Here is a 16130-nt window from a genome sequence, read left to right as displayed (position 1 = left end):
CATGCGAAGGACACTATCCCAGTAGCTGGCATCAAGGTGGCAGCAGGCCCGTGCTAGCTGCGTTCTGATGGCCTGGGCACAGCTGTATTTCTGCCCTTCCCCAACTTTCTCTGTGCGCCTGGGGTCAGCCACGCCCTGTTATCTGATAACTCACTGTTATCAGTCAACAGTGTATCATAAGGAGGGGGGCTGCGTTTTAATTCACGATTTCCTCTCGAAACTCAACCAAGGAGTGTTAACTGTGTGTGTGTGTGTGTGTGTTTTAAAATTCAGTTTTGTATGCTAGCATTCTTTAAATGTCTGCCAGAAGTTTAATTTGAATTTCTGATCCCTGAAGGCAGCTAGACAGAATCATTCTAGTTCTTCATAAATTGCCTTCTATGATTCATTGTTAACTCATAAAACACACTCATTTCTATATACTCAAACAGTTAAGGTAGTTACAGTATTGGGCATATAATTTTTTTTTTGGCATCATATTTAAATTGTCATTTGAGAAAGAAAGAAAAGAATTCTATTGAACTTTCAGTTAAGCACGAGCCCCGTGGCATGCAAAACATCAGAAATTAACGTTTTATTCTCAAGGAGGGTAAGCTAGATGGTATAGAATCAGGAAAAAAAAAGTTTAGTTTTGACTAACTACCCTGAAAAGAGGGGCCCATAAAGAAGTAGTGTGCTGCAGTTAAAAATTCACATGACTGTTCTAAATACTATTGATTTAAACCACTGGCTAGATTTTATGAATCAAAGTGTAATTTCTAAGCTTTGGTCATATTTCTCAATGCTAAAGCACTCTCTCCTGTGTGCCTTTAGCTGCTTTCCAGACATTCAACACAGGATTAAATGATAGTAGTTACAGTGATCAATAGGTTAAGACCGGTACAATCACTCTTGCCGCTAATGACCTCAGTAGTAATGGGCAATAAAGTGTGGGCTATAATAGCCTCTCGCTGGTACTGCATGCCCTTTGAATCCTAGTATTAGCAGGGCCTAGCTACATGAAAAAGTTGGATGTTGGGAGTTAAGGGAGTGGATATATAGGCTATAATTCTTAACTATTTAAAGCCTTGAACTGTGCTCAGAATTTTTTTTTTCTTTTTTCTTTTTCCCTTTTTCACCCCACAGGGGTTCTGGTCCATTTGGATATGTTTGTGAAGGCTTCCCATAACCTATTTTCATGACATGCTGGAGCAGAAACTTGGCAGAAATCTCAGTTTTATCACATTTATCAGTTAATCTCAAGCCTATTGCAGGGGCACAAAGCTAACCTGGTGTGAAAATGTGGTTTCAGATAGTACAATCAGCGTTAGGGCCATCGTGATGTAATGGCCCACTTCTGATTGTCCAGGCACCCGATCACCAGGCTGGAGGGTTGATTACTCAGGCTGTTGGCCTGTCCCTCTTTTGGCTGTGCCAGCTACTTTGGCATTTCACTACTCATCAGCACCTCCATCAAAATGTCCAAAGGGAGAAAAGGAGACCGTCTCAGGTTCATTTTACTGCTCTCTAACAGGACTACAAGATGCAAATAGTTATTAAACTATGGGAAATGGTTTAAACTATTGGCTACAAGTAAGGGTTTAACATTATCTGTATATGTCAGTTCTTCCTTGTTTAACACATTTTAAATCGATTACACTGAAGCATAATTTCCGTACAATAAAATGCACTCATTTTAAGTGTACAGTTGAAGGAATTTGGGCAGTTGTATACATCTGTGTGACCAGCACCCCAGTAGAGAGCCGGAGTCCCGTCGCCTCCCCCCCCACTCCCCGCCACCAAAGTCTCTTGTCTCCCTTCCTAGCATAGGCTTTCCATCATTCTTTTAAAAGGTATGACCCAACAGGTTGTCTCTGTGATAATTTCTGTTATAACACTGTTAATTTCGTGTTCATCACCAGTTTAGATCTTACACCGCCCTATTCCTGTCTGTTTTCCTGTTCATCACCAGCAGAAATTTGGCTCAAGAATATTTATATTGTACACCATCCAAGAAACGCAGAGGAAAAAAGAAACCTTAAACATGGTTCTTTTGTTTGCTTAACGAAACCTCCCTTATGATGATGCAACTCTCAAGGAAAAGTAAACTTCTATTGTGATATGTTGGCCCTAGCAGCTCAGAAGAAAGTGATTGGCACCCGGGACATACTGCAAAACTCAGAAAGTTCCTTGTGTGTGGAGACAATGTAGACCAGTTGGAATTAATTTATAGACGGCTAGGTGTTTTGATAGTGTCTTGTGTTTGCCCTAGATTGAATGCAAGTTCACTGTTCTAATCATTGGTGGTATTTCGTGCTGTGAAATATCTTTTTAAAAGGATAATTTATCCATTCATATACATCTGTCCCTTTTTGCATATAAAAATATTCAGACATGCCCATCTGTTTTAAATTACAGTGTATCTACATCTACACTTAAAAGGCCACTGCATTAGGAAGAATTTGTTGATGACCTTCCAGAGTTGGGTTAATGAAATTTTTCAAATGTTCTAGCTAGTGTTTTCCAAACAGTGTGAAACTTGCATGTAAACATCCCCCACAAAACATGCCCACAACAACAGTGGGGATGTTCACTGTACATGAATCTGACCTTCAGGAACCATTTTTAGTTCATCAAAATTAGTGATGCTGAGAAATCGGGACATCAGTGCATAATGACTGTGAAATTAGGAATGAGAGCTTGCTATGCAAATGACAGGACAAATCATGTGAAAAAGTCAAGATAAACTGCATATTAAGACATTATGTTACATAAAATTAATACTGCATTTCTCCCTTTTGCTTACTGCTCCCCTGAAAGATTTTTTAATTCTTTTATCTTCTGATCAGCTATTGTCTGCTGGTTTTTTTTTTTTAAGTGGCACACAGGCAAAGTGCAAAACATGTTATTACCTTTTATTGTAATACATGAGATGACAGCAGATCCTTTTTAACAAAGTATATCCTTTACTGCTTCTAGATTCTTGCTGTCACATGTATGATTAGAAACCAGTGAAAAGTAAGATGCTTAAATATTACTGTTAGAAGACATACAGGTTTTGTCTTCTCTTTCATTGTTTTTTTTCTTTCCTTATCTTTTTATTTGGGGGGGCTGATTTTTCATGAAATAGTCTTCTTGTATTACGGGGACTGACAAAATGGTTCTCATGTAGTCTGCAAATTAAACACAAGTGCAGTGATTATTTTGAATAGCTAAATTACATTCTAGAAAGCTTGCAGAATTCATAGCATTGTCATTAGGTATCCGCTTGAATACAATTTGTGTAACCTTGGCCAAGACAGCCTGTCATTTTAATGTCAGTGTTTTATCTGAACAAGACATCATCCTTTCAGATACACTGTGCAGGTTTCTCACAGAGATGCCCGTGCAGAAACGTGTTAACAGTTGCAAATATGAAATGCTATCAAGTTCATCACTGTAGCTGTTTGTCACTGAAATGTCATGGAAAGCGGCTTTTAATGGTATCGCACATAATATGAAAGAATTGAGACATCTGTATGCTGGGTGAGTAGGGAAGGGTAAAAGGCATCCTAGGAAGGGCCTGTGTTTAAGTTCAGAAGGTGCGTCCAAGGTTCAGTTACCCACAAGACTAAGCATTCATTGACTGCTCTTAAAATCATTGTGCCCAGAGGAAGTGGATCCCATTAGCTCCAGCCACGAAGGTACTGGTTCCCATTTGCCTTCTTCCCTAAAACAAAATTCAGGCTTGCGTTAACTTTGTACAGCTCATTGTGACGAAGACCCATTCTTAATAAGAAACTGAGATTGTTCTAAGCTAACTCCAGAGACCATTTGTTGAACCCTGACCCCTAGTGTGCTTGCGAGACTGCTTGGAACACCTCTCAGTGCTGTTAGCATTTCTCTTCCTTTCCTTTATACCAAATAAGCTCCATCATAGATGCAGTTGGAGCTGTGGCTGCATCCCCTCTGGATAAATCTGTGGTGCATGGGACGCTGATCAGTTCTAGAAGCGGGCCTATGACAGTCTGCGCTGAACTTGGAAGGCTGAGCGCTGCGTGCGTGAGATGTCCTGGCTTCCTATTTATCCTTCGTTAACATTCTAGGTTCCCGTGTCAGTGGCTATGATGACACCTCAAGTTATCACTCCCCAGCAAATGCAGCAGATTCTCCAGCAACAAGTGCTGAGCCCTCAGCAGCTCCAGGTTCTCCTCCAGCAGCAGCAGGCCCTCATGCTTCAACAGGTAATTGTCCACTGCCCCTGGCCTCCCGTGAAATCCAGCACCCACGACTCCGCTCAGAGCCCCTTTTTCCCAGGAGGCACCTGTGCCCATTGCAGGGTGGGGTGGGTGGGGCAGGACACACATCCTCCTGCATAATCCCCTGCATTTGCATCCCTGGAAGAGAAGGACCCTGCTGAACCGACTTGGGCTTGGGCCTGGAGAGGACCCGATGGACTGAGATTAGGGCTGTAATTGGACTTGGTAAAAATAAGGTATTTTAGGCTTATGTAGCTTTACACTCTTTTATTTGGTAAGCCCAGAGGCTTCTAAATGGCGTGAATCAAAGCAAAATGGGGAGCATACTGGGAGCAGGTTTAACTGTGACAGCTCTTGAAGTCCCCATTTCAACTCAGGAGCTTACAGAATTTTTCCTTTAAACATAAAGAATCAGAAGCTTACAGAATTCTTCGAAATGTAGAGAAGAAGCATTTTGGGATTGGTTAATTTTAAGGTGCCCAGTTGATTTTACTTCTGTGATGTATGCTGGTGGTGGAAATGAACTTGTGGCTGCCACTGAGCGATGGGGACCTAATATTTCAGACTGCATGGACCCCCTGAACCGAACAGAGGAGGTTCATGCTGGAGTGACAGGACTTGCTGGGGGTCAGGTGGCGGGGACAGGGTGCAGAGCAAGCTGCCCAGGCTGTCACTGCCGCCCCTCAACACTGCGCACCTGTCATTCAGGAAGCGTGCTCACGGTTCTCGGTAGAGATTCACCAGACTCAGAAAGGGTATTTTGGCTTTGCTGTATAATCAAAGGTCATTCCCTGCCTTATTTTAATTAGTTTGTCTAGAAAACGGTATGTTTTTCATCAGTTCATTTTAGAGATTACTTTTCAAACAATGATGCCAAGAATAGTCAGGGTGTGCTGAAATTTATTGTTCAGTTTCAAACTAAAGGTCAGGCCATTATAGATAAAAGGATGCTATTTTTCAAATCACAGTTGTGTATGGCACCAGCAGGGACAGTGGATGGGCGCTACCCTCTGTTTCTTACCGTCCTCTCTTTCCTTTGTAGCAGCAGCTTCAAGAGTTTTATAAAAAACAACAGGAACAGTTGCAGCTTCAACTTTTACAACAACAGCATGCTGGAAAACAGCCTAAAGAGGTACCAACAATACGTATTTTACTTTCAAACCACAGATCCCAGAGGACTATCCAGTGGCTATTAAACTGTCATTCATCTTTCAAATGATTGCACAACCAAGCTGACTCTGTCGGCTCTCAGCCTTCAGCCCAGGAGTTATTGTCCTGTTTCCTCTCCGATTTTTTCTGGGTCCCCTTTGCTTGTTGTCACCTATTTGATATCACCAGTGCAGGCATGTCCTGTGTGAGCACCGGGAAGTGGAGTCTGGGGCAGAACCTTCTAGGTACTTCTGCAAACTGGTACAACTGAGGGCCCAGAGGCACCTGGGGGAAATGAGGTGCATTGAGTAAAATTTTTCTTGGACGCACCCTTGGTGTTTTTTGAACCCAGAGAGCTTGGGTGTACAGCGATGGCCTTTGAAGGATTAATCTCTTGTGGGATTCAACAGATAGAACAAAAAAGTCAGAACAAGATTGAACACCCCTGTCTCTGTTGAACCTCTTCCTGCAGGTTGTACATATCATAATTGCTAAAGGGACGTATGTGACAGAGATCCAGCGTGCACAACACTTTGTACTAGCTCCGGGGTTCCTGCACGTGCCACCCCACCCACTGAGGTGACAGTATTAGCTCTGTAAATGCTCTGGCCTTCCCAGGAAGGGGTTCCATCTCACCATGTACACAGTTCTGTGGATGCAGCTCAGGCGGTTGGGCAAGCATCTGTGCACATGGATGCATTATCATGACATCTTTCTGCCTATTCCCAAGTTATCTGATGCCACTTACCCCTCCTGTTCTTACAGTGGATGGAAATTCTTTTATTTAAGAGTTCTCCTTGGAATGATGCAATTTATTGCTTGACAAACAGCTCAGAGTGCGATTTAACAGCTTCTTTAACTGGCCCTAAAGCAGGCGGCCACTTGCATTGCTGTGGTCTCACCAGGCAACTCTCTCCACATCCCTGTCCTTCTCGTGATCATGGATGCCAGGCGGCACTAATTCTCCGCACTGGGAATGACCCAGACAGTCTCCCTTTGCCGGCTCCTCCCTCAACACAAATTGGGTACCTTTTCCATGCCCTGCCAAGTTAGCAGCCTGGATCTAAACCCCTGCCGAGAAGGGGAGGTTTCGGGGTGCCGGGGAGGAGGTGTTTTAATGAAAATGCTGACACAACCTTAAGTTGAGTGGCGCGCTACCAGGCGCTGCTATAATAAAAAAGGGACCAGATTAAAAAGTGTCTAAAATGTAAATCTAAAGGACTAACAGTAATTAAAATGGAAATGGCACAGGGAGGGAAGGCATGTAATTGTGAGATATCACTGTGCAGAAGGCTCTCAGCTTTGTTTTGCTGGCTGTTTTTCTAATTCAGTAGGGCTTACTCATCAGTGGCAGTTCAATGCGCGCTAATGACTCTGGGATCGCAGGCATCACTCTGGACAAAGAAATGATTATTGTGCGGTCAAAAGAAGTTCAAAGACAAGAAGGGAATTTCAGTTTTTTCCTTAGAGATCCACATTCAAGAGCATATAAATTAAGCCAAATGTTAAAAACCACAGTCTGAAAGCTGACTTCAAAGTCACAACTCTCTAATTAATGAACTGCGAGCTTCAGTTTGGACAAGTTGTGGTTTGATGCGCCCATAAATCAACATGACAGGCCTGTTTCGCAGTCTCAGACAGTGCTTGTCATTGAGTCACATCAGATGTAAACACAGCAGAAAAAAGAAGGGATATGAAGGAGGTGCAATTGATCAACAGAATTGGTAAAAACCCACTTTTGAAGCACATTATGCATGATCACAGGAAATGGTTACAGCCTCAAGAGGGTTCCCCTTCTGCTGTTGCTTTTTTGAATCAGGTTTCTAACAGCCTTCAAAAGGGAGAATAAGAATTATGGAGTTTCTCCCCTGTGGCTCGCAGGCAATAACCCCCTGTTGTTATTTTGTGCTTCTTTCTTTTCAAAGGCGTCAAAATTTAGTTTTTTAAAGATCTTTAACTCTATATTTGAAGGCAAACAAAAAAAGGGCTGCCACTGTCATTCTTACCAGTTACCAGGGATTGTGTTTTTCCTTTCTGTTGCCACTTCTTATTAACCTCTTACTTGGTCTGGTAGACATGGTTTGGAATGCACGTCCCGCACGCTGGGAGAACATGAAAGTTCAGATGAGCTCAGGGGGCAGATGGAGAAACGTGAAGGGGAAAGTTCCACAGCAGAAGGAAGGATAAAAGTTGACTCTCCCAAATTGGTGCCGCCAGAAAGGGGGCGTTTCGGCACACAAAGGTGACGGTGGCGTTTGAGTTTGGGCAGTGAGTCGGGGCGAAGAGGGAATCCTTTGGGTCTGGAGAAGGAGAAGGTGAGGCTCGGGGGGTAGCACTGTGGATGCTCCAGGACATTTGCTGAGGTCACACCTTGTCATGTTTTGGAGGCGGAGGTGACACAGGAGGTGTGTTGTCTTACATCCTGAGTAGGAGGCAGACCACAGGCAGGTCTCCCCCAGTGCCGGTGGGTCCAGCCAGACCTGTCGACGACGTGATGAAGGTTAGCCTTATTTTCCTGAGAAGTGAGGGGGTCGTCTCCTGAAATTACCATGTAGGCGGTGGTCCTTGTGTACGACAATGAAACGGGGTCACCAGGTAGCAGTTTCATGACATGGCCTAGTGGTTATGATTTTAACAAGGTCTGAGCTTGGATGTTGACAGATGGAACAGGTATATTAATCTACTGAATCCCCAGTCATTAGTGGCTCATAATTTTTAATCGTTAGCACGGCCCTGCCTGCTCCTCACCTTTCTCCCTTTGATTATCTCTGCAGTGAGACACTTGTTCCTTAGCCAGGACAATGTGCCTTTATCTGCCTTTTCCTCAAGTTGGCCTCGAGATGTTTCCCTGAAAAAGTTCGCCTCCACGTGGAGTTAGTTCCAAAACCTTCCCGAGGAGAGACATCTTCTGCAGCCCCATGCAGCTATTTAAATGACTGCTCGTTCATATTTGACGGAACGGGTGTGGAAAGTAGAAGGTGGGATTCATTAAAAGTCAGGCTACAAAAAAAAAAATTCCCATCCTGTACGGGTGAGGTAGACCAAGTTGATTGTTTTAAAAGGGCCGTTTGTCCGAGCAGTTATGACAGTTTATGTTAGGCAGTAGGGAGGAGCCCAAGAAAGGAAAACAGACCTTTGACTGCAGCGCTAGGGAGGGGATCCGAAATGCGAGGTTTATCAGGGCATTTTAGCATTTTAGCACTGACTACTGACCTGTCAGGGGACTGCGCGGAGACCTTTTTTGTATGCATTCAATTGTGAGAAGTAAACAAACGGGCTTGTATCCTGTGTTTGGTAACTGGGTGGGGAGCACAGTTTGGCAACCAGTGTTGCTTTTAAATTCTTTCTTTGGACAATGGGCCTTGTATACTTTTATATCCTGGCGTTTCAAACGTGGACAGCTTTCATGAGCTTTTCTAGGATGGCCACAGAGACAACAGAAAAGCCATCAGTCATTTTATATAAATACAAAGTTTTTAAACATTTCATTTACAGTAAGACAGGAAACACCCTCCCCAAACTCCAGCGCCCCCTCTACCGTCCCCCCACCATCATTTTCTCCTTCAACAAGAGCTAATCCCCCCCATCTTCTATTGTGGCAGTGTTTTTTTTCCCCTTCCTTTCCCCCTTTCTATTAAATGTCTTGAATTAATATCTGTTGAAGAATGCAAAAATCATTTTGACATGAATATAACTATCATTGGGTTTTACATTAATGTGATAACTTGGGAAGGGGTGAAAACAATTGGATCATTTTATGCATGCTGTTCTTAAAATGAAAACACTGGCTTTTCATTTAAATTTATTTAAATTTTTGTTGTTAGTGGTATAGATTTGTTTTTTGGAGTGAAACTCAATTAACTTTCTCAGTGGCATGGTAGTAAGTCTGAAATTGGTTGCTAATATGAGAATGATGGTTTTTACTGTAAAATAAACTACATGGAGACTGAAAGGAAACCACCATTTTTCTCTTCCTTTGAACTTGGCATCAGAAGGTCTTGATACACATACATTTTATGGATGTATCAGATCAAGGTCATGTGTTAGGTTAAGTGAATGCAGTTGTTTGTAAAGTATAGTTATTAGAAGCTCTGAAAGGGTTGCGTAGTCCTTTTAGTTGCGAAAGTCTCTGATGTTTTGAATAATACCCAGAACTAGGAAAATGGATCTTGATCTTTTCTTAAAGAACCTTTGTGGGTGTGTGTGGTGTGTGTGTGTTGTGGTGGGGTGGGTGGGGATTGGGGGTGCGTATGGTTTAAGAAGGGTTAATTTTCTTTCTCAAAATTGTTAGCTATAATGTGGCTAAGACCTACACCTCGATTTGATTCCTAGCAGATTAAGGATATTAGATAATTTCCTTCTATTTATTGTACTAATGCACTGTATTATCTTGCTATCACTCAGATAATTACTGAGGAAATCTACATTAATTTTTTTGGCTGGAACAAGGCCTGCTAAACACAGGAATGATGTATTGATGTTTTACACAACAAAAGTTTTCCTCCTGTCATTGTCCAGTCAACAAAAAGATATTTATCATATCATGGAGCCCCCTTCTTTGCAAGAACAGAGCAGGTGGGGAAGGAGGACAAGCGGGCCGACCTAGGGGTTTCAGAAACTAAAGCCAAGTGAAGGCATCTGAAGCTTCAAGTGTCCTTGTTAAACACTCAGAGTCGAGTACAGTGTTGTTTGCTAAATTATGAATGTGTGTAATTAAAATCTAGTGGCTGTTTCTATGAAAGATTTACAATGTTATTTCATCGTTTGTCATGGCTAATTAACAATATTAGATGAAGTTTTTCTTCTTCAAAGGTCTGATTTTTTCTCATTTATTTATGTCAGAAGTGATAAACAGAGTAGTTAAAAGCTCCCCATGCAGGTGGGAGGGAGGCAACTTGTCCTTTCACACCTCACAGGTCCAGAGTCCAAATCCCTCCAGATGAGACGGATACAGTCTTCTTTCTCATGTGAATAATTTAAAAATTTCCCAGTGCGGAAGCCCACGTCCTGCCTATGAAAGCTCAGGCCCTTTGCACTGTAGGTAAAGCAGGCTGGGCGGCTAGATGGTCCTGGGAAGCGGGCGGCAGAGGGGCGAGACCTCGCCCCCACGTCTCTGGGACTAATGGGTTCGTTCTGTGCCCCGACACCAGTCTCGACACCGAGCCCTCCACCAAGCTCTAGTGACCGTGTGCTTGACGGTGACGGTGTGTGTCGAAATGTCTGTGCTTTAAGCTTGCGTGGGTGGGTGCGGCGTCTCACGTCTCCCTCCTGGTGTCTTGCAGCAGCAGGTGGCCGCCCAGCAGCTGGCCTTCCAGCAGCAGCTCCTCCAGATGCAGCAACTCCAGCAGCAGCATGTCCTGTCCCTGCAACGCCAGGGCCTCCTGCCGCTGCAGCCGGGCCAGCCCGCCCTGCCCCTGCAGCCCCTCACCCAGGGTAAGCGTGCGGGGCACCAGGTGGGACGGGGCGCGTGTACGTGTGCGCGCCTGCGGTAGATGTCCATGGCCACGTGCAGAGGAAGCCGGCCGGGGTGAGAAGGGATGGCCTTCACAGGCGCTGAGGGACATACGCCCAGGGAGGACACAGGCCCGTGTGCAGGCGGCGCCGCAGCAGGGAGCTCCCGCCGCCGCCCAGGGACAGCAGTGCTGCTTTCTTTGATGTATCCAGCCTTTTAATCAGATATCCTAGTGTCTCAGTTTGGAATCACAAATGAATTTCTCGAAGGCTTTGGTTAGTCATTCGCAGATGTATTTTATATCCAGTGACTTGTCCTGTTTTAAATCTTGGTAATGCTTTATAAATGCCTCTTTTTTATATCTAGGATAAATTCAGATTTATCTTTCTGTAAGCAATTAAAACGAATCTCTTTCTGTTACAAAAGACAGAGCTGTTTATTGGTGAGTTCTCTCTTTTTTCCTTTCTCTTTTGCACTCCTCTGACTGCTGGTTTGTGAGCAGCGTAGTTCTGCAGCCATCAGAACAGGTCGCGGTTCCATCTCTAAGCTCCTAGCTCCGCAAAAACTGGAATTCCTTGAAAAGCAACCAGATTTCAGGGATTCAAGAATTTCTTTTGAAAAATCATTGGCATGTTCTTCCCCTGGGTGTTAGGCACGGGCAACAAGTGAGTACTGTCGCTGTTTTTAAGGCACCCTCTTGGTTTAGAGACTCTTTCGCATGTGTGATGTGAACACAGATGGATTATTCAGAACTAGAAGGACGGAGGGAAGAGGCACGCTGTGTTTTGAAATACGATCCCTCCATCCCATACCTGGCACCGCCAGATGTCAGTTGCCTCCTGAAACTCCCCATTCTTTCAATTCCAGTAGATTTGGATGTGTGTGTATATATATATATGTACCTTAAAGGCTGGAAGCTGCAGCCTTAGGTTCAGTTGCCTTCTGAAGGGGGTTGAAATGTGGAACCTCCTCTACCCTTCATGGGGTTGAAGGCGCTCTGTCATTTGTTCAATAACTTTTGGTGTCAGATGGAGCCAGTGAGGCATGTCTACATTTGAATCTTCTCTCTTGAGTCCAGCACACCCCACTTCTGTCCTTTCTGGCTTTTTTTTTCGTTTCTGTTTGTGTTTTCAGTGTTGAGACCAGGATAGTGTTATCATGTCCTCCTTGCCCCACCTCCCCATTCTGGCCATCACTGTGCTACTGCTTGGTACATAATCACCATGTCCATTACTGTCAAGATAGAGGATTTGCTAACTGAGCAGTACAAAGGGAAAAGAAAGGACACAGGGACTAATGCATTTTTGTGCTTGGAAGATGTTACAACGTGCATTAATTACACCTTCGGGTTCGTTGGCAGAAGCGTTGCAGGCTGTTCCGACGCACCCACCGGTCTCAGGCTTCAACCTCTCATCTTTTCCCACCGCTCCTATACTATTAAGTTTGCTCACTAAGGCTCATTGTTAGAGTACCTCAGTTAAGCTGTCCAGAGGAGGTCACTTGGGCAGCGACAAGACAGGCTTGTGGATAATGGGAAAGAAACGAATGTGGGAGGCACGCGGTGTAATCTCTGCAGTAACATAGCAGAGACTCCGGCAGGTAACTCACCAGTCATGGCATTGATTGATAGGCCCAGCAGTCTGCTCTGTTAGCCCCTGCAACATTCGGAAGACGCATCTTTAAAATCTCAGGAGGCCTTTATGTGTGCCCAAGATGCATACACGTAAATAAATACACATTTTTCCAGAGCTGGGTTCTCGCAGTGGAGCACACTGCTAGAGTCACTGCCATCTTCCGTGGAATGGGGAGGTTGGTTTTGTCTTCCTTACACCGTTGCCCAAAGTGGCTGGAGAATTCAGTCATATTGGAGTACAACACAATTTTTTTTTTTGATCGAAGACATGATAGCTTAAAACTGATGTCATTATGAGGTTTAAATCAACTTTCTGCCTGCTTGAACATGGTCACCTGGGTACACATGTACAAGGACAAAAAAAGGTTGATCAACTGTTTGTCTTTGAGCCAGTGATACCTGGGGTTGTAAAATTGAGTTCCATGAACAGTAATCTGTCAACTGTCCCCACAACATACATTTTTTAAACCTGTGTCCGCATTTTCTTTTATAATGAAGGCGCCGGTTGTCCTGGAAAAAGGAATGTAGCAAGGCACAGGGGTCATGTGTTAAAAATGCTGGTAACACCCACTTTATGATACCATGGTCAGGATTCTTTTACATACCTGCTCATGGCCTTGGCTGAGTCACCTTTGACATGTAGGTAAATTTCAATGTATGAATAGAGACAAATACTTTGAAGGTCTCTGGGTTTTTTCTGTCAAGCCTTTATATTTTTATGTAACAGAAGGTTTGTTGTTTGTAAGGTTACCATACGGTCTTCTATTTTGCTTAATTAACAATTTAAGGCGAATTGCCTTGTGACAGGGTTTATGATTGCTTGTAGGTGTCCTTTCAAAGGTACTGCTGCTGCTTCACCCTGTTTTCCTCAGTCACCTGAACCTCCCTGACACCAACAATCACATGTAGCAATACACCTCAATATCATGCTGGCTTTTAATTTTTAAAATACAAACTGTAGAGAAAGTTACATGCTGGATTATGTACCTGTTAGTAGATTTGTTTAACTCAGTACTGTTATTCCTCTCTATCATTTTGGAAGACATGCATGATGGTGTTTGGAAATTTGATAGCCATTTAGTCTGCTGAATGATTAGCATCCCTTTTTGATCTGTCTTAATTCTATAATGATAGAGTCTTACAGATCTTGGCCATCAGGTGACAGCATCCTTTGGTCGGTGGTTTCCACTGAACAACAGTTGAACATCACTAACAAGGTGTAGCATTGGTAGAAGAAAGTGATTTGACTGCTTCTCTGTAAATCTGATGAGAATGTTCTTAGAACTTATCATACTGAAGTTTGACCCAGAATTACCCACGTTACCAGTCAGTGAGTTCTATTTTATTTACCATTTCTCCCTATGCGTGATGAAACTGCATGGCTTGCCCACTGGAATAAAAGGAGAATACAGCAGCTGTAGGGTAACAAGGCTAATAAGACATCCATCTTGGTCTTTATTTGCTGGGTAAACACTTTACTTCCCAAACAGCTTTAAAGTTCTCCTTTTTCTTGGAGAGAAGGTGTTAACACAGTTATTAGAAACCATGCCCTTCCAGCTTCCCAACTCCCATGCCACCAACCCAGAAATCAATTAGTTGGAGTTGAAATTAGGCAGTTTGTCATTTTTGTGCATTCTTAGTCTCTAGAAAATAAAAATAGGTGTTGACTTGTGTGGCTTTCTATCAGTATGCTATCGTTAACAGACAAGACTGCACTATTGTTTCCATTGAGTTAACAGTGGTCCAAGGGTCAGCCGCACTCACAGGTAATTAATAGTTGTTGTGCAGACACCAGCAGCAGGCCTCTTAGCTACAGACGCATACATCCCACGTGTCACCTCGCAAGGTTTTTGAAAATAATAGCCCAGATGCAGCATAAGCGGACATGGGATCGTGTAGTGACCTTTCCCTTTGTTTAATTTGCCTCTGAGGTTTAATTTCAGGGGACAAGTAATAATTGAATATGCCTAATAACTAAATGCTCATTTGGGACAAAATCCATCAAAATATAATTGGCATTTGATTTTTATGAAGGAAGAAGAAAACTGGCTTGGCTGTCGAGGATGCATTCTAAGAATATCTGACCGCTTAATGTATCATTTGAAACCTCCTTTATAACATATATTAATTGCAAATACTCGCTCATTTGAACATTTTTCGTGGAGAACCGTTAGGAGAGACCAACTATTTTTGTTAACGCTCCTCTCAGAAAGGCGGGGAAGGTTATTGGTCCGCTGTGCAATAATTTACTCCTCTTTGATATGCAAACGATCCACGGTGAATATAAAAAAATCCTATCAGACTCATTTCACAGTTCTTAACCACTCGGATTCTCTGGAGTCCATCGCCTCATTAGACCAGTGCTCTCCAATGCCAGCATAATTAAAATCTTTAACAGTTTAGCAAAGTAAAGATGTTTGGCTGATCACGTTGAGATGATTATCTATCCATTGTATTCTAAACGACAAAAATAAATTAAATTTAGACCTTGGCATTTTTTATTATGTGTTTCAAATGAATATAATGCACACAGCCTTCTTTTTTTAATTCAGTACCTTAGGTTTGGTAAGAAACATGCCTGTTTCAGTTGCTGCTATATAGTCAGAAAATGGCAGGCTTTCTAGGATAGCGACGTTACAGCTGGTTGAAACAATGAGCCGCAATCCAGACGTCCAGTTTTAAGGCAAATTACCTTATGATAGGCAGGGTTTATGATTTTTTGTAGGTGTCCTTTCAAAGGAACTGCTGCTGCTCTTACTTGCCACTCAGAACATTTTTCTTCTGTGCATATATATTCTGTGCTACAACATTCACTGAGGTGTAGGATTTGGACATTCTGGGCTGTAGAAGCATGAAGCTGGAGGCTGTGAGGCCACCATAGTGAGATGGGTGTACTGAGTGGATCTCCTCGTGGGGAAAATGCAGGTGGTTTGACACTTAACTTCTTAAGACCCCTGTCCATTTTGACCCCCTTAAGAAACAAGAAAACTTCATTATTCCAGGTTTGTTTTACGTTTCCATTTTATTCTGCAATGGTTCATTAGCACTGATCTAAGAAATGACAGTAATAACAGTGTTACTTGTATAAAAAGTTCTACAGTTTCTTAGTAGACACATCCATCAATTAAGCATGTGGTACTAGAAACCAAAATTAATGAGGAAGATAGGTGTGTTAATGAAATAATCATAGTATAATCAATTTGAATGTTAAAAGTTGAAAAGCATTTCAGGAAGATGCCGTGAATTCATAACTTACGTCTAAAAGTGATTAATAAAAACTGTATTTAATAACAAAGCTATTTGTCATCATTTAAGACTTAACACAAAAATTATTCATTTGGCGGTTTATGTTGTCATAATAGTATAGTTAAACAAGTTTAGTTTGAGCTGTGCTTTGAGTCTAAAAATACGTTAACATCTATCTACTGTTTTCCAAAATCTAAAAACAACCGTTTGGATAGAGGCACACACCACACCGTCTTTGCAGGGTGGCTGTGTTTTGAATCCCTCTCCCGGGTGTCTTTTATGTGTGATGAAGGCACTTCAGCCTGGCTGCTCAGTGGGAGGACACGGTTGTTACTACTGTATTTGCCTTGGTTGCAGGGGGGGGAAACCCTGCACACACCCAAAAGCCCCCCTTGACACTAGGCTTTGTTTACTGACTCTTTGATTTAATTAC

At 42.9% G+C, this 16130-nt stretch overlaps 1 protein-coding gene across 17 annotated transcripts in view; it reads left to right on the top strand.

Annotated features, from left to right (window-relative positions):
- FOXP1 (forkhead box P1) overlaps positions 1-16130 on the top strand; it is a 624795-nt gene that overhangs the window by 532086 nt on the left and 76579 nt on the right. For 16 of the 17 annotated variants that reach the window (XM_037019201.2, XM_073230906.1, XM_073230907.1 and 13 more), the window contains 3 exons: positions 4065-4202; positions 5260-5349; positions 10649-10799. In XM_037019201.2, the coding sequence (XP_036875096.1) occupies positions 4065-4202; positions 5260-5349; positions 10649-10799 (379 nt within the window). The remainder of the gene's footprint in view (positions 1-4064; positions 4203-5259; positions 5350-10648; positions 10800-16130) is intronic. The other variant, XM_037019193.2, reaches the window with a different exon arrangement.

Source organism: Manis javanica, chromosome 3, assembly GCF_040802235.1.
Source record: "Manis javanica isolate MJ-LG chromosome 3, MJ_LKY, whole genome shotgun sequence".
Classification (NCBI taxonomy): Eukaryota; Metazoa; Chordata; class Mammalia; order Pholidota; family Manidae; genus Manis; species Manis javanica.
This window is presented reverse-complemented; position numbering and strand designations above follow the sequence as displayed.